General features: G+C 36.0%; 1 protein-coding gene across 2 annotated transcripts in view; it reads right to left on the reverse strand.

Moving 5' to 3' along the window:
* TUSC3 (tumor suppressor candidate 3) overlaps positions 1–22807 on the reverse strand; it is a 168869-nt gene that overhangs the window by 118596 nt on the left and 27466 nt on the right. For both annotated transcript variants that reach the window (XM_044225524.1, XM_044225525.1), the window contains exons 2-3: positions 6917–7034; positions 1122–1262 (exon numbers count right to left, since the gene is read on the reverse strand). In XM_044225524.1, the coding sequence (XP_044081459.1) occupies positions 1122–1262; positions 6917–7034 (259 nt within the window). The remainder of the gene's footprint in view (positions 1–1121; positions 1263–6916; positions 7035–22807) is intronic.

A 22807-nucleotide genomic window follows, 5' to 3' on the forward strand; every position in this document is an offset into this window, starting at 1 on the left:
GTAGATATGATCAATAGATTAGAATCATATCTGATGAAAATTCAGTAAATCTTATAAAGAATTAATAGTACTTTTTCAGTGTTACACTTAGTATCTTGTATAAACTAAATGTTACCACTGCAGAACTGAATATTTGCCAAAAGATTACAGAAAAAAGAAGACAAGAGTTAACAATGATGTCAAACACCCATCTTGACTAAGAATAAATATGTTTACACCTTATGGTAAAAACTACATATTCTAGAACAAATGTACTTTAAAATTACTGGTTATAATTGTTCACTATAGAAAATTCTGGTGAGATGAAGGAATAAAGGAGGCTTAAACCCTCCCCATAGACATTAACTACCATCAAGATTTTTGTTTGTTTACTTCCTGAATAAACTCTCTACATATCTACATTATATTTATGCTTTAAAACAAAATTCTAGATCATACTATAAAGGCTATTTTTCTAACCTTGAGCTGCTTTCTATGTCAAATATACCTGAAGACCATTTTTGGCCATACTATATAGTACATTTAAGTAGTCTCCTATGTTTAGACATTTCACTTACTTCCAATTGTTTTCCATTTACAATGAATGTTATTTAAAAAATATTTCTATGGCTAAGTATTTGAATCATCCCTAATTATATCCTTAGGTTATATTTCTAGAAGTAGAATTAGTTAAATTACATAAAATAAAGACATTACACACACTTAGAATTAAGTTATTCCGTAGTTCAAAGAACAGTATACATATTTTCTCACATGGTTCATGAAAAGTAGTATATCATTTGTATTTGCCCAAAAGCTAAATAAAAAGTACACTTTTTAATTAGAATTTCTTTACTAATACCTCTGAATAATATTCCATATATATTTTAGTCTCTGAAATTACTTTTTGCCAACTTGTGTGCTTTTTAATGGTTCTTAAAATACCAATATACCATTATTCTAAAAACCATTTAAATTCACCTAATTCAGTCAAAATTCAGCTTATGCTACCACATGGTATTCTCTAAACAAGGAAAAATATTCTATAGAGTAGTTTTAAGAATCCTTTGGCCTTACTACAGTGCTGTAACAAACCAAAACTAATTAGTCTATTATTAAAACTGTAGGGAATAAAAACATACATGAACATCCGTTCTGTCAGCAATCCACTTTGCTAGTTGTTCAGCAGCAAATCCAATTCTTTGAAGGTCAAAAGTATCAGCTCTTTTTGGTCTGCCTTTTGGAGGAAAATGCATGAATGTAGGAGCAGAATTCATGTTGAGCTGTAAAACGTAAGATAAAAAATACTAAATGTAATATCGCAGTAATGTTTATATCTCATTAATCTAACATTTTATGGTTTTTTCTGCATGAATTTTAAAAAGATAGAATTTATTATGAAAATTCAAGTGGCTTTCCAGAGCTTAATTATTGTGTTTATTCATTGTAATATACTACTGACTGAAAAAAAACTTGTGAGTTTGACTAAGTTCTCGAAACCTTCACATATAATGTACTATTTCACTTAAGCAGTTATTAAAGAAAAAGTACTGGCACTTGTTGAAAAATATAAAGGCATACGAGCATTAATGGCAAATTATTAAATTCTCTATTAAAAATTTAAAGTCTTAAAAATGATGATTATATCAGAAACCAGCATTTTTGTTCTAAACAACCTGAATTTACCAGATTACAGGAGAAATACACAATGATAATCTCTTTCTGCTCAATTGCTCTATTAATTCAAGTGTTTTACAATGATTATATCTTACAACTATTTTCTATAGGTAGTTCCATTTGAAGAGTGTATTGAATAGAATACTACTTTGATATAAATGGTGCCTATTAAGAATACCTAAAACAAATGTTAGCTTAATTTGCACTGAGTGGCAAACTATAAAAATTATATAAATTAAATTCTCACTGCTAAGGAATTATGAAAAATGCCTCAAACAAAAGACTAGTAGATTTTTGGCCTTGACAGGCAGTATAGCTCAGCATTTCACAATACCGAGAATGAAAAGTGAAATCAAAGAACTGTCATACCAAAGTAAAGATACAGCTGTACCAACAGTGGGCTTGCTTGTTATGGACATTAGTAAGGCTGGTTAAAGAGAACAAAACCCACAGTCACCAGTTGCCTTCTTGTCTGTGCTTTTCCCAATGCCAGATTTCCATGTGGGAAATCTGTGTGTGTTTCCATGGTGGGTGCACAAGAGATAGCTAGAGCCAACATGTAAATAACATATTACAAGTAAAAACTCTCTGCATTGGAACAAATTCCTAAGGTTTAAGATCTAAAAATCTTAGAGTTAAAAAATAGTCTTATTCAAAGCTCTCATCTTCATTAAATGTACAAATTCCCCAAGACTATACACAAAGCAGGGTACAATACAGATCTTATTGCTAGTCCACACCTGCTTCTAACACACCACAATCATTAACTGATCGGTCTGTTATCATTCACTTAGCCTCAACCATTACATGGGAATCCCATATAATTGAAGTTTCTTTCCCAACAATACCCCAGTAAGTTTTATTTATTATCTTCAGAAAGCACAATGTTTTAAAATGTCAATTCAGAAAGAGCTCTTCAACAAAATGTGGTTCCATAGTTAGTGAGAAAAGAAACCTAGCATTAAAAATCTTTTAGTTCTCAATAAAGCAAAATATGTACCTTCCCTGTTTTTGTATATTATAATTCCCCATAAAACCACTAACTGCTATAACTTTTATGCATTTTTAAAATAACTCTTTTTTTTTCTAAAATTTGTATGCAAGATTTGTTTTTTTTTCCAATTTATTTATTTTCAGAAAAACAGTATTCATTATTTTTTCACCACACCCAGTGCTCCATGCAAGCCGTGCCCTCTATAATACCCACCACCTGGTACCCCAACCTCCCACCCCCCCGCCACTTCAAACCCCTCAGATTGTTTTTCAGAGTCCATGGTCTCTCATGGTTCACCTCCCCTTCCAATTTAGGCAAAAGCACATACCCTCCCCAATGTCCATAACCCTACCCCCCTTCTCCCAACCCCCTCCCCCCCCCAACCCACAGTTTGTTTCGTGAGATTAAGAGTCACTTATGGTTTGTCTCCCTCCCTATCCCATCTTGTTTCATGGATTCTTCTCCTACCCACTTAAGCCCCCATGTTGCATCACCACTTCCTCATATCAGGGAGATCATATGATAGTTGTCTTTCTCTGCTTGACTTATGGCCAACAGACACATGAAAAAGTGCTCCATATCACTCGGCATCAGGGAAATACAAATCAAAACCACAATGAGATATCACCTCACACCAGTCAGAATGGCTAAAATCAACAAGTCAGGAAATGACAGATGCTGGCGAGGATGCGGAGAAAGGGGAACCCTCCTACACGGTTGGTGGGAATGCAAGCTGGTGCAACCACTCTGGAAAACAGCATGGAGGTTCCTCAAAATGTTGAAAATAGAACTGCCCTATGACCCAGCAATTGCACTACTGGGAATTTACCCTAAAGATACAAACGTAGTGATCCAAAGGGGCACGTGCACCCGAATGTTTATAGCAGCAATGTCCACAATAGCCAAACTATGGAAAGAACCTAGATGTCCATCAACAGATGAATGGATAAAGAAGAAGTGGTATATATACACAATGGAATACTATGCAGCCATCAAAAGAAATGAAATCTTGCCATTTGCGACAACATGGATGGAACTAGAGCGTATCATGCTTAGCGAAATAAGTCAAGCAGAGAAAATAACTCTTATTGCTAAGCCAGGGGCTAGGTTTTAGATAAGACAAAACAGTTCTATATTCAGAATTCTGCTGAATCAAAATTAACCTGAGGAAAGTTTTCAACTAAAAACAATCTTGATGTCAACTTTCGTATCTGTCAAACTTCAAAAAAACATTTTATGTCTAAAGCATACAGAAGAATTCAATAATTATATCTAACAATATATCTATAAGGTAATATACCGGCAGCCTGTACAGTCAGGATTCTGCACACAGTTTGAATTAGTTGCCCACATTTTAAAGATAGAAAAATTTCATATAAAATTCGTATTTGGGTTTCTCCTTGAAAAAAGCAACTCCAGCTACATGTGGCCTGTATTTGCTAAACACAGCTAGAACAAGCTGTATCCCTCTGAGGTCAAGTTTGTCTGCTCCAGTTTGCTGAAGTCCTCATCCACACCATACTGTTGACTCAACAATGAGACCAACAGCATAGTGTTCTGCTGAACTTATTTCTTAACAGTAGTTAGGAGAAAATGAAAGAGTATTTCCACTAAAGACTTATTTTATAAAAAATGACCCAGAAAGACTTTGTTTTATAAAAATAGGAGAGAACATATGTAATTATGCAAGTAAAGAACCAATGTGTTTCATATAGTAAGAATGTAGTACATATATAAAGATACATAATTCAACTAAACTAATACCATAATTCAACTCAAATACTTAGTTTACAAACTTGGCCAGGAGAGATATTTGGGCTTGAAGCCTCTGCTCTCGCAGGCATATTGGACCTGGACAGCTATTTCCTAATATGGCAGAGAGAATTCAAATATATAATGAATAGCACTTCACCCGATCATCTCTCAGGTCAATTCTCCTGAGAGTCCATGGAGACGTATAAATTGCATGAATTAGCATTTGGTTCTTATAGTATTATAATTTTCCTTTGTAAAGTTATTTGAAATTACAGATGGTCCCTGACTTATGATGGTTCACCTTGCAATTTTTTAACCTTACAATGGTGCCAAAGTGTACATATTCAGTAGAAATTGTACTTCAAATTTTGATTTTTTATCTTTTGGTGGGGGGTGATACACAACACAATGCTCTCTCATGATGCTGACCAGGCGGTGAGCCACAGCTCTCCGTCAACCATGCGGTCGTGAGGGTAAACAGTGGATACGCCGCCGACCATTCTGTGCCCATACAGCCATTCTGTCTTTCACTCTGACTACCATATTCAATTAATCACGAAGGAAAATTCCGTCCAACTGTAGACAGTTCAAGTGTTCTGAGCACACTGAAGGTAGGGTTGGCTAAACTATGATATTCAGTAGTTAGGTGTATTAAATGCATTTCTGACTTACAGTATTTTCGACTTAAAATAAATGGCTTTATCGGGACATAACCCCAATGTAAGTCAAGATAGATCTGTATATATATATATATATATATATATATATATATATATATATATGTAAATATATGTGTGTGTGTGTTTTATTATTATTATGATAGTATCACTATCAGCTCCCTGATCTGTAAGATCTTTATGGGGAAGAGCTATATATGTGTTTCTCACTGCTCCTACAGAGTAGAGAGTCAGTAATATTTGTTGAACAGGTGAACAGAAGGAAATATCCCAAAAGACAAATAAATTTATAGGGGAAGAAGTAAGTGAGGAATACTAACAGAAAGACTAAGAATAAAGGGTACTGAAGGTAAAAGAAAAAATAAGGAATTTCTTATTCAACTAGAAACTGGCAAAGATGAATGAATAATCAACCTGGAAACAAATAAGCAAAAATAGTTACGAATGGCCCATTTATAATTAGCAAGCTAGATTCTTTACAGAACCAAATGCTTTTCCATGACCTGATAAAGTATTATGTGAAAGAGTGTCACATGTGAGAAAAATAAAACAGATCAAACTAATCAATGCCATGTTCTACAATAAATTTTACATTTAAAAAGCACTGATCATGTAGTGATAAGTACACAAACATTAGTAGCTGCCGGGTAACAGCGTAAGAACTAGAGCTTTGGGAGACAAACTACTGAGCTCAAACTTTGGCCCTATATTACACTCACTTTGTAAACCTAGAAAAGCAACCTTTCCATACTTTAAATTCCTTATGTGTGGAATGAAGATCACATTATTTTTCTCATTGGATCACTGTAAAACTAAATGAATAATATACATTAAGCACTTCGAAGTGCCTGGATCATGAGCACTTCATGTTAGCAGTGATGACGACACGACCACGAACAGAATCGATGACAACCAACATTCTTATGCTGCAATTCATTGTCTTGCTCTACAGAGAAGACTGTGTAAATGAGAATGTGTTAGTCTGCTCAGGTTACTAGAACAGAATACCATGGACTGAGTGGCTTAAAATATAGAAATTTGTTTTCTCACGGTCTGGAAGCTAAAGTCCAAGATCAAGATGCCAGCAGAATTGGTCTCTGATGAGACCTCTTTTACTAATTTGCAGACGGCCGTCTTCTTGCAGTGTCCTTACATGACCTTTTCTCTGTGCACATACTTCCCTGCTATCTTCTGCTTCTTCTCCTTGTAAGTTAAGTCTATTGGATCAGGGTCCCATTCTATGATCTCATTTAACCTTAATTATCTCCTTAGAGGCCCTTTCTCCAAATACAGTTGCTTCTACGTTATGGCTTCAACATATGAGTTCGGGAGACACAATTCAGTCCATAACAGAGAATATTTTCAAATAAATACTTATTACTTTACATGTAAAATTCTCCTTATCTGTCACATTGGAAGAAGTGAGGGTTAAGTAAACATTACATTGAATTTATATAAAATTCCATAAATTTATGCAAAATGTCACCTAAAACCAGTATAGTTAAATGTCAAAATAAGGATAATGCATGTAAACTACCACTATACGCTTGAAAAAACGTATTTCCTCTATAATAGAAAAGTCAGAATGTGTTTACCATACTAATAGCAAAAACTGTGCAATGATAAAGATAACATTGGCTAAAATTATTTTAACCACACTACAGAATTTATTTTAACTATTTATTGTAGTTATTAACTTATTCAATGAATTGTATTTTTATTTGACCAACAATAACTTATCCACCTTGACCAACTCTATTAAATATATTAGCAAAATAAAAAAATATATATATATATGGCAAAATATATTAGCAAAATAAAATAACTCTTTTACCTGTTGGAAAACATCTGTCCCCTCATCATAGTCCACCATACTGAAGAAGAGTTTGTTGCAAAAGGCAGACGAGTAGCGCCAGGAGTTAGCCAGTATTTGATATTCTTCATTAGCTTGCCTGATGGGGAGAACAGGGCAGAGTTAAGACATATCAGTAGTCCAGGGTTAACAAATCTGTTAATGAAACAGGTAATTCTAACACCAGCGTTGGCTAATCTGGCTACCTTTTGTACAGACTGCAAGCCCTGATCTTATGTTTTCACATAGTTGTAACAAAAGATTCTATCACATGTAAAAATTATTTAGATTCATACTTTGTTGTTCATAAAGCTTTACTGCACCCCAGTCGCACTCATCTATTTGCATTGCTATGACTGCTACTGTACTATGTACAGGCAGAGTTGAACGGTGGCAATGGAAAGTGTGTGGGCCAAAAGTCTGGAATGGCCCTTTAAATAATCAACAACTCTAACTCCAGGGTTTGTGGCATCCCCTAAACCTATAATTTAAATCTTCAGATGAGTTTTAGTAAAGGACATAAAGCAATTTTTAAGAGTATGGGCAATTCAGTTTAACGGAGAACAAAAATAATAGGCATTTTCAAAACTGTAAACACGTTATATAGCATCTTTATATATTTCATTTATCTAAAAGTGCATTTACATTCAAGGTTACTAAAGTAATCAGTAAAAGTAAGTAAAAATTGCCTTCGTAGTTAAACCACATTCCACAAATAAGCCCTCCTCTATGAACATTATTCACTCCTATTTTGATTTTCTATTGGATATTTTATTGATTTTCCAAATTATAAAGCTTTATTTATTTATTGCCAGTAGCGCTGGAGTAGAAACAGATATATGGCATTGCTAGAAGGATGTTAAGTACAGTTATAGAAACAAGAGGCAACAGGTGATCATTAAAACATGTTTTTATAAAGTATGTTACCTCCATATAGCTGAGAAAGGAGTTTATTTCCTCCCTCGCCCAAAATGGAAGATATAAAAATGTATAACCTCATAATAACACAAAGACTTGGAGTAGAGTCAGCAGCAGATAAGAGATTTCAAGAAATACCTGGAAAACAGAAAGCTAGCGGAGTTTTGAGGGCGGAAAGTACAATCACAAAGGGAGAGACTGCAGTGCAGGAAAGAGTCGGGAAAGATGCTAGATTAAGAAGCAGCAGAGTCTGGAGATAAGAAATGGAGTTCAGAGATCATAATTAAATTTCTTTATATGGAATAGAAGATCCAACCACCTGCACCACTCCCAAACAATTCCTATGTTAGTCTTTCTATAGCTAAATGACTGGATTATTTAAAAAAAAAAAAAATCAACTTATGTGATTGAGGAAAACACAACATGATTTAAAAATGGCACGGACTGCATGGAGCACTGGGTGTGGTGCAAAAATAATGAATACTGTTATGCTGAAAATAAATAAAAAATAAATTAAATAAATAAATAAATAAATATTAAAAAAATTAAAACAAAACAAAAAAACAAACAACAACAAAAAAAAAATGAAAAAAGGAGAAAATCCCAAACAAAACCACCTTCAGAAGAAACATAATTTAAAGTAGTTCAAAAACATTAAAAAGAAACTTTAATATACTCAGAAAAAGTGAGAGGAATTTGTCAAGAACTGCGCAGAGGATGAGATTTTATCTTACACGGAGCTAACAAGCTACCTCTGTGACTGTTTCATGGAAGCTGGCAGAAAAGATGAGACTGCTGGGTCACTGACAAAGGACTTTATTACCTCATGTTCATTCACATCAGTTACTCCTGCCCCCAAGTCTCACGGATGACACAAGGGGTCCTTCATGAATGCCAGCACACACAGTTAACTGGGTTCCAAGAGGGGAACACCGAGTTTGAGGGATTTACTGTTTCTATATAATAAGTGAGATCAAGCCTGTGCTCTGTTCAGTGGGGGACGTTACTTCATTCCTTAAGGCACATACGCCCATTGCACATACGCCCTTGAGAAACTGCACAGGTAAAGAGCAGTCAGGCCTCTGCCTTCTTGGCAAAACAAGTAAGAACATGCAGGGATGCTCAGGGCCCATGACAGCCTGCTTCTTCCGACAGTAATTCACAACATCATAGAAAAAACGAACAAAGAAAGAAAAAGAGTGCACTTAAAATTTAAAATATGTTTGTTGAAATTAAATACCAATATTAGAAGATAGTGTTAAATAAAATTTACAGAATAAAAGACACAGGTGGACTATACTGGAAAAAAAGAGGGAGAAAGGGACTTACAGATATAATCCAAAAATTCCAACTTCCAGAGAAGACCCCAGAAATACAAGAGAGAATAGAGGAAATATTTCTGGAAACATAATACAATGAAAGGAGAGTAAGTCTTCAAATTACCATTATTACCCAGATTCTAAGTAAGAAAAACAAGAAAAGACCCAATACCAGACATATTGTAATATTTCAGATTATTATAGATAAGAAAGAATGTCAGAGGAAAAAAATCTGTAACAATGACAATGAGATTGGGATTGGACAGGTCATTACCAGCACTGGATATTGGCAGATAACTGAACAATTCCTTCAGAGTTTTGAGAGCATGTTATTTTCAATGTAGAAGTCTGTATCAAGCCCAACAATTAAGCTTGAAATAAACATATTCTCAAAAATGTAAGGAATATGAAATTACCTTAGGATTTAACAGAAAGAAAGGTAATTTTGAATGAGAAAAATGAGAAAACTTGGGAGTATGATAGAAATGCTATAAGAAAGGGAAAAGGGCAACTAGAATTATGGTTAAGGAAGGCAGGATAGAAGATGTGTAAGAAAACTGTGATCCAACTAAGAAGGTATAAAGTACAAATTATAACAGAAATCTAATTGGACTTTAAGATAAGAAGATTCCAAGCAATTATTAGAATCAGTAAAAGTTGGAAGATACTAAGACCATATTATGTAAGACATATTTGGTCCAGGAAAAACTATAAAAAAAAGAATATTTAAGATCTAAATTAAAATGTATCATAACCTTGGGGCATCAGTCGTTAAGCACCTGCCTTCAGCTCAGGTCACGGTACCAGGGTCCTGCGATGGAGCCCTGCGTCAAGCTCCTTGCTGAGCGTGAAGCCTGTTTCTCCCTCTCCCACTTCCCCTGGTTGGGTTCCCTCCCTCACTGTGTCTCTGTCAAATAAATAAATAAAATCTTTTTTAAAAAATGTATCATAATTTTGGTTAATTGGAAATGAGAAAGGTTCATTATTTTGAACAGTATGAATGTAAATGCTATCAACCCTTAACACCATAAAAGTATAATTAACAGGGTCTGGGAGGCAATAGAGGGGATAAGGTGAGAAGAAAGTGTGTGCTTACTAATCTTCATGTGACCAATTAGGGAATAAGAGAAGTGATCTATAGGTAATGGACAAGCAATAGAAGGATGCTATTTACTGTTACAATAATAAAAGAACTAGAAATCTATACAAATAAGGAGAGCTGAATTAAACACTTACCTATCATGGAAAGAAACATGAAGATCAAGTCTGTTTTATGAAATATTGTTATAAGAATAACATTTAGAAATATGAAGGAAAAAAAGTCACCAGAGGAAGAAAATACAAAGGAATAATATGATTGCATATGGCCAAGTATACATATAGAGGAGTGTGAAGGCTAAGGAGTGTAGTTGTTCATTTTAGACTTTTTGTTTTCTTATTAACAAGGAGCACATAATATTGCTGTGATTAATATATATATATATATATATATATATATTTAAAAGGATAAAATACAAACAGGGCTATAATCTGAGGTTATTTAGCATAAAGACCCTAAGGGCATCATTTTATCGGACCATAGTACAAAAACAGATCATTGGAAGGATCTGCTCAAGACTGCATTGTGTCTGATCACAGTCTTTTAAAGCTTTGTTGGTTCAGTAAGATTTAATTTACTATAATTCACTGAAAAACTATTCACTGAGCACTTAATGGCAATAACTGAGCTAATTTCTAAGGTCTCCGCTCTCATGAAGTTAATATTTTAGTGGAGACATATAATAAACAACCAAATAAGTAATTAAAATCTATAAAATATATAATAACATAAACTGAGAAAATAATACAGAGAATGGTATTACAGAAAATAATGGAGGATCTATGGAGATGGACTGTCAAGAATTAGGTTTTTCAGAGAAAATGACTCTAAAGCTCAAATCCCGAAGATGAGAAAAACACACCACCAAAACAAGCTAGAGAATAAACATTTCAGGTAGCAGGAAAACCAAGCACAAAGGCCTAAGGAGGGAAAGAGCTTACGATGCTGGTAAAATGAAGCTGTGACATAAATGAGAACATGTTCTCTGTTTATTAGAGGAACGAACAGAGAATACAGAGCTTTTGCTCTCCCTCATCTGTTAAAACAGTGCCTCACTGTAACAATAAAAACAGTAAAGACCAGCGTAAGTCCTAAAATCTGATTTGCTTTTTGTTGTATGGAATATAATATTACTGGTAAATATTCAACATTGATTTTTGAAGAAGCCCTTTGCACGGTGAATTGGCACCAACAATGAAGTAGGTCTGAACATCTCTGCACACTAATAAAACTCAAGAGAACAATGCTACCTTTCAAAAAAAATCATCAAACAGGTAACATGACAATTAAAGAACATTTTAGCTTCAAAAAATTGAAACTAAGGGAAACAGCAAATCGGCAAAAACTGGCATTCTTGTGACAATAATATTCTAAGAAATTAAAATGTTTCATTCCAAAAAATATGCAAGAAGAAAACAATCAAATTTTAGTATTCAACATCTGTGTACAGTATCTTCTAGAATGATGTAGCACAGCAATAATGTTGAATTTCCTTCCCTCATAATGCTGTAACTAGACCAGGCCTACTACAGTCTACCAAGTATTCATTCACGCAGGCATTACTTCACTCCACAAATACGCAGTATGGCCACCAAAAATTAAAAAGGAGCAAGGGCTCTGATCTTAAGGAGAATACAGTCCAGTGAGAGAGGCCTCATACAAGTATATCCAGCATTTCAAAAAATCATAAGTCCCCTGAAGAAAATAAAATAAGAAAATGTAACAAAGAGTATTGAGGAGTCAAAGAGGATGAATTGATTTTGCCTTCAGACTATTTATTCCATATCACCCCACTTTTTCAGCTAAAGTTCCCAACTAGCAATTGTAGATTCTATCCTGTGTTCCAAAGCCGGAGTTTCCCATTGCCTGTGTAAAAGACAACGGGCAGAACAGAAGGCAAGATCATTTGTACACCAGCCACAACTTAGATCTATGACCAATACTATATGAGCGTATCACACTTAAAGGCTCTCTGTTTTATGACGTCCCCTGTTCATTCTTGGGAGTTTAAATCCTTTGCTTAGAATGTCTTCCCTCTTTGAAAAGTTTGCTCAAAAACTTCCTCTCCTTCAGAAGTCACTTCAAATCTCTATACCTAAAATATTTGCTAAGGCAACTGCCTGAAATAGAACTTCTCAGCTAATGTATATTACTATTTATTTTATCCATATATCTGGTCCATTTACGCATGTTGTACTTATCTGCTGACTATTCAATGGATAGGACCTAGTACAGAATAGGCACTTAACTAAGGTTTGATGATGGCAATAATAATACAGTTTCCTAAAAAGTCAATATAGCATATATACCCTAAAACTAAATATCACAACATTAGAAATTCTGAATTCCATGACTAAAAGCCCACTGAGTCAGATGTACATTATAGGTTAATGTCTTGTATATTACAGGTTACAGTCTCTTTTAAGGTCAATTTACTTTACTCTACTGGTTGTCTTGGGAAGAAAAGAAGGAAATATTTTAAATCTATTTACCATCCCAAATACATGCTATTTGCCAAAGGAATAGTAGGCACGACTTGAAAGGTTATAACGACTAAATCGTCAATCTAACATCATCTAATATAATGACTAAATCATCATTTAACATCTAACATCATCTAAAACCTCATCTAACATAATCCATAATGTCAATTTCATATGCAAATATGGAACCCAGGATCTTAAGCATCAATGTGTTTATTCAGCATTTTAATATGTGCTACAATAATAAAGAACTAAAACTCATAATCTCTACCTTTAAGAGGCTTCTAAGAAAAATTAATAGAAATGCACTAAAGGTCCATTTATATGAAAATTTTTTGATACAATATTGTAAATGTATTTTCTCATCCTTGTAATTTTCATAACATTTTCTTTTCTCTAGCTTTATTATAAGAATATAGTATATAATACATATTATATATAAAATACTTGCTAATCAATTGTTTATGTTATATATAAAGCTTCCTGTCAACAGTAGGCTATAAGTAAGTTTTGGGGGAGTCAAAGTTATGCACAGGGAATCTGGGTGACTAATTGGTTAAGAATCTACCTTCGGCTCAGGTCATCATCCCAGAGATCTGGGGATCAAGTCCCACATTGGACTCCCTGCTCTGCAGGGAGCCTGCTTCTCCTTCTGCCTTTCTCTCTCTTTCTGTGTCTCTCATGAATAAATAAATTTAAAAAAATTTTTTTAAAGTTATATACAGATTTTCGAATGCATACAGGGATCAGTGCCCCTACCCCTGCATTGTTCAAAGATAAAATGTATATTTTTAAAAAATGCAGATTCTAAGTATGATATATATAGCATATAGAGGAGAATGAGAGCACAGTGGACTGGAGTAGTTGGACAAAGTGTTAATGTGAAAATATGCAGAAAAGAATGGGAGGACTAAAATTATAAGGAAGGGTAGAAAGAGAAGCAGTATAAAGTAAGATAGAGATAAAGATTAAGATATAAAGAGTAGCAGAAGCAGTATAAACAAAGACCACCCAGTCTGAAATGTGTATTATATATTTTAAATAATAGAATATAGGCTTCATGTTAGAAAATAAAGGGAAATAAAGTTAGAAAATAAGAGAAGAGGAGACTGGAAGCTCTCTTCCAATAGAAATATAAATAGGATCTTGACTTGACTCTCCCAACAATGAACAACTATAACTGTTCTGAAAAAAGTGAATTGTACAAAATACTAATTTAAAAGTAGTATCTGGAAACAGTGTGTACTATGTATTGGAGGCGGAGAAAATAAATGTTTGAAAAACACTTAGAAATGTTACTATACTGGTCTATATGAGGATAAATACGTGTGTGTGTGTGTGTGTATGGTTATTAAATTAGTATATAAATGAAGTTATGACCTATGTCTTACATATTTTCCTTTGACATCTAAAGCACCAAAGCAACCAAAAAATTTTCTAGACAGGTTGCTTCTACTTAAGAATATATCTAGGTGGGGTGGTGCCTGGATAGCTCAGTCGGTTAAGCTTCTGCCTTAGGCTCAGTCATAATCCCAGGATCTGGGATGAAGCCCCAGCCAGGCTTCCCACTCAGCAGGGAGTTCACTTCTCCCTCTTCCTCTGGCCCTACCCCCAACACTCTCACTCTCTCTCAAATGAATAAGTTAAAAATTTTTTGAAAAAGTTTATTTCCGGGGGCACCTGGGTGGCTCAGTGGGTTGAGCCTCTGCCTTCAGCTGAGGTCATGATCCTGGGGCCCTGGGATGGAGCCCTGCATTGGGATCTCTGCTCAGCAAGGGGCCTGCTTCCCCCTCTCTCTCTGCCTGCCTCTTTGCCTACTTGTGATCTCTCTTTCTGTCAAATAAATAAATAAAATCTTTTAAAAAAGTATATTTCTAGCTGGAATAGAGAATTTTGGTAAAGCCAAGCAATTACACTTACTTAACACAAATATAATACTTAGAGAAAATATAATACTGACAACATAAATGTGGGTTTTGATGTTGTTGGGCGCAGTTCCATAGCAATAGCATCAATGAACAGATCTCTTTGTCATTAAATAATTCAAAGAGACTGAAAAACATGTATTTCAATGTTAATGATACCTATTCAAAGTAAAAAGGACTCCTTAGAAGGAATGTGCCCTATACCATAAAACCAGCCTTTATCTCTTAATTCCAACTTCTCAATGCTTAACAGGTAAATAGAGGAATCCTAACTAATGACAAAGAAAGTAACTGGATTCTTCCATTTGTCTATGTTGCCTTAGACTAACAAGCAAGTAATATATCCCTAGTACTTATTAGCACACTTCAGACCTCACTGCCATCTGAAATTTAAAGTCAAAAACCACAAATGCTATAAGCACTTAACTGTTACCTAAAAAAATATATTTTGTTTCAGTAATTTAGAGGAATATTAGAGGACTACTTTTATGAGTTTAAAGGACATTGTAAATTGTTCTAATATATTCATATGTAGCCTGTAGAGGGCAGTCAAGTTGCATCAAAGCATCCAGAAGGGCTTAGGCAATAACTTTAAGGCATGCTTCTGTTAAACCTGTTATATTAAATCTTCTCAGTTTTTTTATTATGGGAACAAGAAAAAACATCACCTAATCCAAATGCTGTAACTTTTAATATTATAATCCTTTTTTAAAAGGTTATATAAAATGAAAAGGGATTATTATTATTAACCCATCTGTAGCTAAGATATTTAATATATTTCTCATGATGAATGTTTAACTTTAATCTTTAATGTCGCTGAAGGGATTTTTTTCCAAGAAATATGGTTTTTCACTTTAACGTTAATCAAACTTCCTTTACGGTTATGGATTTTTACCAAAATCTCAATGTATGCCTTTTGGAGTCATATAGTTACGATGTGTGTGTGTGTGTGTGTATATATATATATATATATATATATATATATATATATATATGTGTGTGTGTGTGTAATATATATATATATATTACAAAGTTATTCCAGAGTATTTCTTCATAAAACTCCTAATCAATCAACTTCCATAGATAATTGTATGTGGAGAGAGATCTGATGTGAGTGGAATGCCTATTACGTAGGGTTCTGGTACTCTGAAAACAAACTGGTAAACAGCACAATATACAAACATTTTAACAGAGTGATTTTCCTCTGGTTATGCTATACATTCCCAGGACCCTACTAAATACACTGAAATACATTCAATAAACCCAAAGCCTCTAAAGTGTTGAGATATCAACAATTCAATATTATACTGTAAATGACTACTAGGTAAGATAAATTAAAGAGGTTGTGTCCATCATGTTCCATGTTTCCTATACATCTATTTTTTCCCTTTATCAGACCTAAGTAAATTACCTTTCCTTGGGAAACAACTCTCACATGAAATATGAGATTCAAACATGTATCTCAAGGCAAAATTGTGTATGAACATAAGAGATGCTGAATTGTATATATATGCACAGTTAGCACTCGGTTTATAAGCCGATAGAATTTTCGCTCTCTTTAAAAAATAACATATAAATAAATGCTTAGACACTGTGTCTGAGGAAGACTGACAGACCATGTAGTAAAGAAACAAACTGATCGGTCAAGATGGCGGAGAAGTAGCAGGCTGACTACTTCAGCTAGCAGGAGATCAGCTAGAGAGCTTATCTAAAGATTGCAAACACCTGCAAATCCATCGGCAGATCGAAGAGAAGAAGAACAGCAATTCTAGAAACAGAAAAACAACCACTTTCTGAAAGGTAGGACTGGCGGAGAAGTGAATCCAAAGCGACGGGAAGATAGACCCCGGGGGGAGGGGCCGGCTCCCGGCAAGCGGCGGAGCAACGGAGCACAAAATCGAACTTTTAAAAGTCTGTTCCGCTGAGGGACATCGCTCTGGAGGCTAAACTGGGGCGAAGCCCACGCGGGGTCGGGGTCTCGCAGGGTCACAGAAGGATCGGGGGTGTCTGAGTGTTGCAGAGCTTGTGGATATTGGAACGGGAAAGCCGGCTGCAGAGACAGAGCCGAGAGTAAGCTCGCAGCTCGGCGTTGCCTTGAGCCAGTCGCAGGCTCGGTGAGCTCGGAGCGCGGCCGGAGGTTAGGCAGACGCGAGTTACTAGGAGCTGTTCGCTGAGGGCGCACTGGGGAGCGGGGCCCCGGGCTTTCGGCTCCTCCGGGCCAGAGACCAGGAGGCCACCATTTGTGGTCCCGTCCTCCGGAACTCTACGGAAAGCGCTCAGGGAACAAAAGCTCCTGAAAGCAAAGCCGAGCGGATCACTCAGCCCGGCCCCTGCTAAGGGCGGTGCAATTCCGCCTGGGGCAAAGAAACTTGAGAATCACTACAACAGGCCCCTCCCCCAGAAGATCAACAAGAAATCCAGGCAAGACCAAGTTCACCTACCAAGGCGTGCAGTTTCAATACCAAGGAGAGCAGCAGAATTCCAGAGGAGGACAAAACAAACCACGGAACTCATGGCTTTCTCCCTGTGATTTTTTAGTCTTGCAGTTAATTTAATTTTTTTCTTTTTCATTTTTTTTCTCTTCTTATGCTAAAATTTTTTTAAACTTTTACCCTTTTCTTTTTTAATGCTTTTTAACTAGTTTATATAATATATATACATATATTTTTTATACTTTTTTTATTCATTTTTTTAAATTATTTTTTTCTTTTTTTTCTTTCTTTATTTTTGAACCTCATTTTATCCCCAAATCAGAAGAGATCCCAATCTCTTCAATCTCTTTTTTTAATTCTTTTTTTTAATTCTTGATTGAATTTTTAATTCAATCTCGTTTTTTAATTCTTTTTCTTTTTTTTTCTTTCTTTCTTTTTGAACCTCTTTTTAACCCCAAATCAGAAGAGACCCCAATCAGAAGAGATTGGGAGATCCCAATCAGAAGAGATCCCAATCAGAGGAGATCACTCACCCAATTGTAAAGGGGGAGAAATCCCCCCTCACGATTTGGGATCTCTTCTGATTAGGTTAAAGCATATTTTCCTGGGATTGTTGCCACCCTTTTAGTATTTTACTTGCTCCTTCATATACTCTTAGCTGGACAAAATGACAAGGCGGAAAAATTCACAACAAAAAAAAGAACAAGAGGCAGTACCAAAGGCTAGGGACCTAATCAATGCAGACATTGGTAATATGTCAGATCTAGACTTCAAAATGACAATTCTCAAGGTTCTAGCTGGGCTTGAAAAAAGCATGGAAGATATTAGAGAAACCCTCTCCAGAGATATAAAAGCCCTTTCTGGAGAAATAAAAGAAGTAAAATCTAACCAAGTTGAAATCAAAAAAGCTATTAATGAAGTTCAATCAAAAATGGAGGCTCTCACTGCTAGGATAAATGAGGCAGAAGAAAGAATTAGCGATATAGAAGACCAAATGACAGAGAATAAAGAAGCTGAGCAAAAGAGGGACAAACAGCTACTGGACCATGAGGGGAGAATTCGAGAGATAAGTGACACCATAAGACGAAACAACATTAGAATAATTGGGATTCCAGAAGAAGAAGAAAGAGAGAGGGGAGCAGAAGGTATACTGGAGAAAATTATTGGGGAGAATTTCCCCAATATGGCAAAGGGAACGAGCATCAAAATTCAGGAGGTTCAGAGAACGCCCCTCATAATCAATAAGAATAGGCCCACACCCCGTCACCTAATAGTAAAATTTACAAGCCTTAGTGACGAAGAGAAAATCCTGAAAGCAGCCTGGGAAAAGAAGTCTGTAACATACAATGGTAAAAGTATTAGATTGGCAGCTGACTTATCCACAGAGACCTGGCAGGCCAGAAAGAGCTGGCATGATATTTTCAGAACACTAAACGAGAAAAACATGCAGCCAAGAATACTATATCCAGCTAGGCTATCATTGAAAATAGAAGGAGAGATTAAAAGCTTCCAGGACAAACAAAAACTGAAAGAATTTGCAAACACCAAACCAGCTCTACAGGAAATACTGAAAGGGGTCCTCTAAGCAAAGAGAGAGCCTACAAGTGGTAGATCAGAAAGGAACAGAGACAATATACAGTAACAGTCACCTTACAGGCAATACAATGGGACTAAAATCATATCTCTCAATAGTTACCCTGAATGTTAATGGGCTAAATGCCCCAATCAAAAGACAAAGGGTATCAGAATAGATAAAAAAACAAAACCCATCTATATGTTGCCTCCAAGAAACTCATTTTAAGCCCGAAGACACCTCCAGATTTAAAGTGAGGGGGTGGAAAAGAATTTACCATGCTAATGGACATCAGTAAAAAGCAGGAGTGGCAATTCTTATATCAGATCAATTAGATTTTAAGCCAAAGACTATAATAAGAGATGAGGAAGGACACTATATCATACTCAAAGGGTCTGTCCAACAAGAAGATCTAACAATTTTAAATATCTATGCCCCCAACGTGGGAGCAGCCAACTATATAAACCAATTAATAACAAAATCAAAGAAACACATCAACAATAATACAATAATAGTAGGGGACTTTAACACTCCCCTCACTGAAATGGACAGATCATCCAAGCAAAAGATCAACAGGGAAATAAAGGCCTTAAATGATACACTGGATGAGATGGACATCGCAGATATATTCAGAACATTTCATCCCAAAGCAACAGAATACACATTCTTCTCTAGTGCACATGGAACATTCTCCAGAATAGATCACATCCTCGGTCCTAAATCAGGACTCAACCGGTATCAAAAGATTGGGATCATTCCCTGCATATTTTCAGACCACAATGCTCTGAAGCTAGAACTCAACCACAAGAGGAAGTTTGAAAAGAACCCAAATACATGGAGACTAAACAGCATCCTTCTAAAGAATGAATGGGTCAACTGGGAAATTAAAGAAGAATTGAAAAGAATCATGGAAACAAATGATAATGTAAATACAACGGTTCAAAATCTGTGGCACACAACAAAGGCAGTCCTGAGAGGAAAGTATATAGCGGTACAAGCTTTTCTCAAGAAACAAGAAAGGTCTCAGGTACACAACCTAACCCTACACCTAAAGGAGCTGGAGAAAGAACAAGAAAGAAACCCTAAGCCCAGCAGGAGAAGAGAAATCATAAAGATCAGAGCAGAAATCAATGAAATAGAAACCAAAAAAACAATAGAACAAATCAACCAAACTAGGAGCTGGCTCTTTGAAAGAATTAGTAAGATTGATAAACCCCTGGCCAGACTTATCAAAAAGAAAAGAGAAAGGACCCAAATAAATAAAATCATGAATGAAAGAGGAGAGAATACAACTAACACCAAAGAAATACAAACTATTATAAGAACATACTATGAGCAACTCTACACCAACAAATTAGACAATCTGGAAGAAATGGATGCATTCCTAGAAACATATAAACTACCAAAATTGAACCAGGAAGAAACAGAAAGCCTGAACAGACCCATAACCAGTAAGGAGATTGAAACAGTCATTAAAAATCTCCAAACAAACAAAAGCCCAGGGCCAGATGGCTTCCCGGGGGAATTCTACCAAACATTTAAAGAAGAACTAATTCCTATTCTCCTGTAACTGTTCCAAAAAATAGAAATGGAGGAAAACTTCCAAACTCATTTTATGAGGCCAACATCACCATGATCCCAAAACCAGACAAGGATCCCATCAAAAAAGAGAGCTATAGACCAATATCCTTGATGAACACAGATGCGAAAATTCTCACCAAAATACTAGCCAATAGGATTCAACAGTACATTAAAAGGATTATTCACCACGACCAAGTGGGATTTATCCCAGGGCTGCAAGGTTGGTTCAACATCCGCAAATCAATCAATGTGATACAACACATCAATAAAAGAAAGAACAAGAACCATATGATACTCTCAATAGATGCTGAAAAAGCATTTGACAAAGTACAGCATCCCTTCCTGATCAAAACTCTTCAAAGTGTAGGGATAGAGGGCACATACCTCAATATCATCAAAGCCATCTATGAAAAACCCACCGCAAATATCATTCTCAATGGAGAAAAACTGAAAGCTTTTCCACTAAGGTCAGGAAAACGGCAGGGATGTCCATTATCACCACTGCTATTCAACATAGTACTAGAAGTCCTAGCCTCAGCAATCAGACAACAAAAGGAAATTAAAGGCATCCAAATCGGCAAAGAAGAAGTCAAATTATCACTCTTCGCAGATGATATGATACTCTATGTGGAAAACCCAAAAGACTCCACTCCAAAACTGCTAGAACTTGTACAGGAATTCAGTAAAGTGTCAGGATATAAGATCAATGCACAGAAATCAGTTGCATTTCTCTACACCAACAACAAGACAGAAGAAAGAGAAATTAAGGAGTCAATCCCATTTACAATTGCACCCCAAACCATAAGATACCTAGGAATAAACCTAACCAAAGAGGCTAAGAATCTATACTCAGAAAACTATAAAGTACTCATGAAAGAAATTGAGGAAGACACAAAGAAATGGAAACATGTTCCATGCTCCTGGATTGGAAGAATAAATATTGTGAAAATGTCTATGCTACCTAAAGCAATCTACACATTTAATGCAATTCCTACCAAAGTACCATCCATCTTTTTCAAAGAAATGGAACAAATAATTTTAAAATTTATATGGAACCAGAAAAGACCTCGAATAGCCAAAGGGATATTGAAAAAGAAAGCCTAAGTTGGTGGCATCACAATTCCGGACTTCAAGCTCTATTACAAAGCTGTCATCATCAAGACAGCATGGTACTGGCACAAAAACAGACACATAGATCAATGGAACAGAATAGAGAGCCCAGAAATAGACCCTCAACTCTATGGTCAACTAATCTTCGACAAAGCAAGAAAGAATGTCCAATGGAAAAAAGACAGCCTCTTCAATAAGTGGTGTTGGGAAAACTGGACAGCCACATGCAGAAAAATGAAATTGGACCACTTCCTTACACCACATACAAAAATAAACTCAAAATGGATTAAGGACCTCAATGTGAGAAAGGAATCCATCAAAATCCTTGAGGAGAACACAGGCAGCAACCTCTTCGACCTCAGCCGCAGCCAACATCTTCCTAGGAACATCGCCAAAGGCAAGGGAAGCAAAGGCAAAAATGAACTTTTGGGATTTCATCAAGATCAAAAGCTTTTGCACAGCAAAGGAAACAGTTAACAAAATCAAAAGACAACTGACAGAATGGGAGAAGATATTTGCAAACGACATATCAGATAAAGGACTAGTGTCCAAAATCTATAAAGAACTTAGCAAACTCAACACCCAAAGAACAAATAATCCAATCAAGAAATGGGCAGAGGACATGAACAGACGTTTTGCAAAGAAGACATCCAGATGGCCAACAGACACATGAAAAAGTGCTCCATATCTCTCGGCATCGGGGAAATACAAATCAAAACCACCTTGACATATCACCTCACACCAGTCAGAATGGCTAAAATCAACAAGTCAGGAAATGACAGATGCTGGCGAGGATGCAGAGAAAGGGGAACCCTCCTACACGGTTGGTGGGAATGCAAGCTGGTGCAACCACTCTGGAAAACAGCATGGAGGTTCCTCAAAATGTTGAAAATAGAACTGCCCTATGACCCAGCAATTGCACTACTAGGAATTTACCCTAAAGATACAAACGTAGTGATCCAAAGGGGCACGTGCACCCGAATGTTTATAGCAGCAATGTCCACAATAGCCAAACTATGGAAAGAACCTAGATGTCCATCAACAGATGAATGGATCAAGAAGATGTGGTATATATACACAATGGAATACTATGCAGCCATCAAAAGAAACGAAATCTTGCCATTTGCGACAACATGGATGGAACTAGAGCGTATCATGCTTAGCGAAATAAGTCAAGCGGAGAAAGACAACTATCATATGATCTCCCTGATATGAGGGAGTGGTGATGCAACATGGGGGCTTAAGTGGGTAGGAGAAGAATCCATGAAACAAGATGGGATAGGGAGGGAGACAAACCATAAGTGACACCTAATCTCACGAAACAAACTGTGGGTTGCTGGGGGGAGGGGGGTTGGGAGAAGGGGGGTAGGGTTATGGACATTGGGGAGGGTATGTGCTTTTGGGTAAATTGGAAGGGGTGGTGAACCATGAGA

Source organism: Neovison vison, chromosome 11 (assembly GCF_020171115.1).
Source record: "Neovison vison isolate M4711 chromosome 11, ASM_NN_V1, whole genome shotgun sequence".
NCBI lineage: Eukaryota > Metazoa > Chordata > Mammalia > Carnivora > Mustelidae > Neogale > Neogale vison.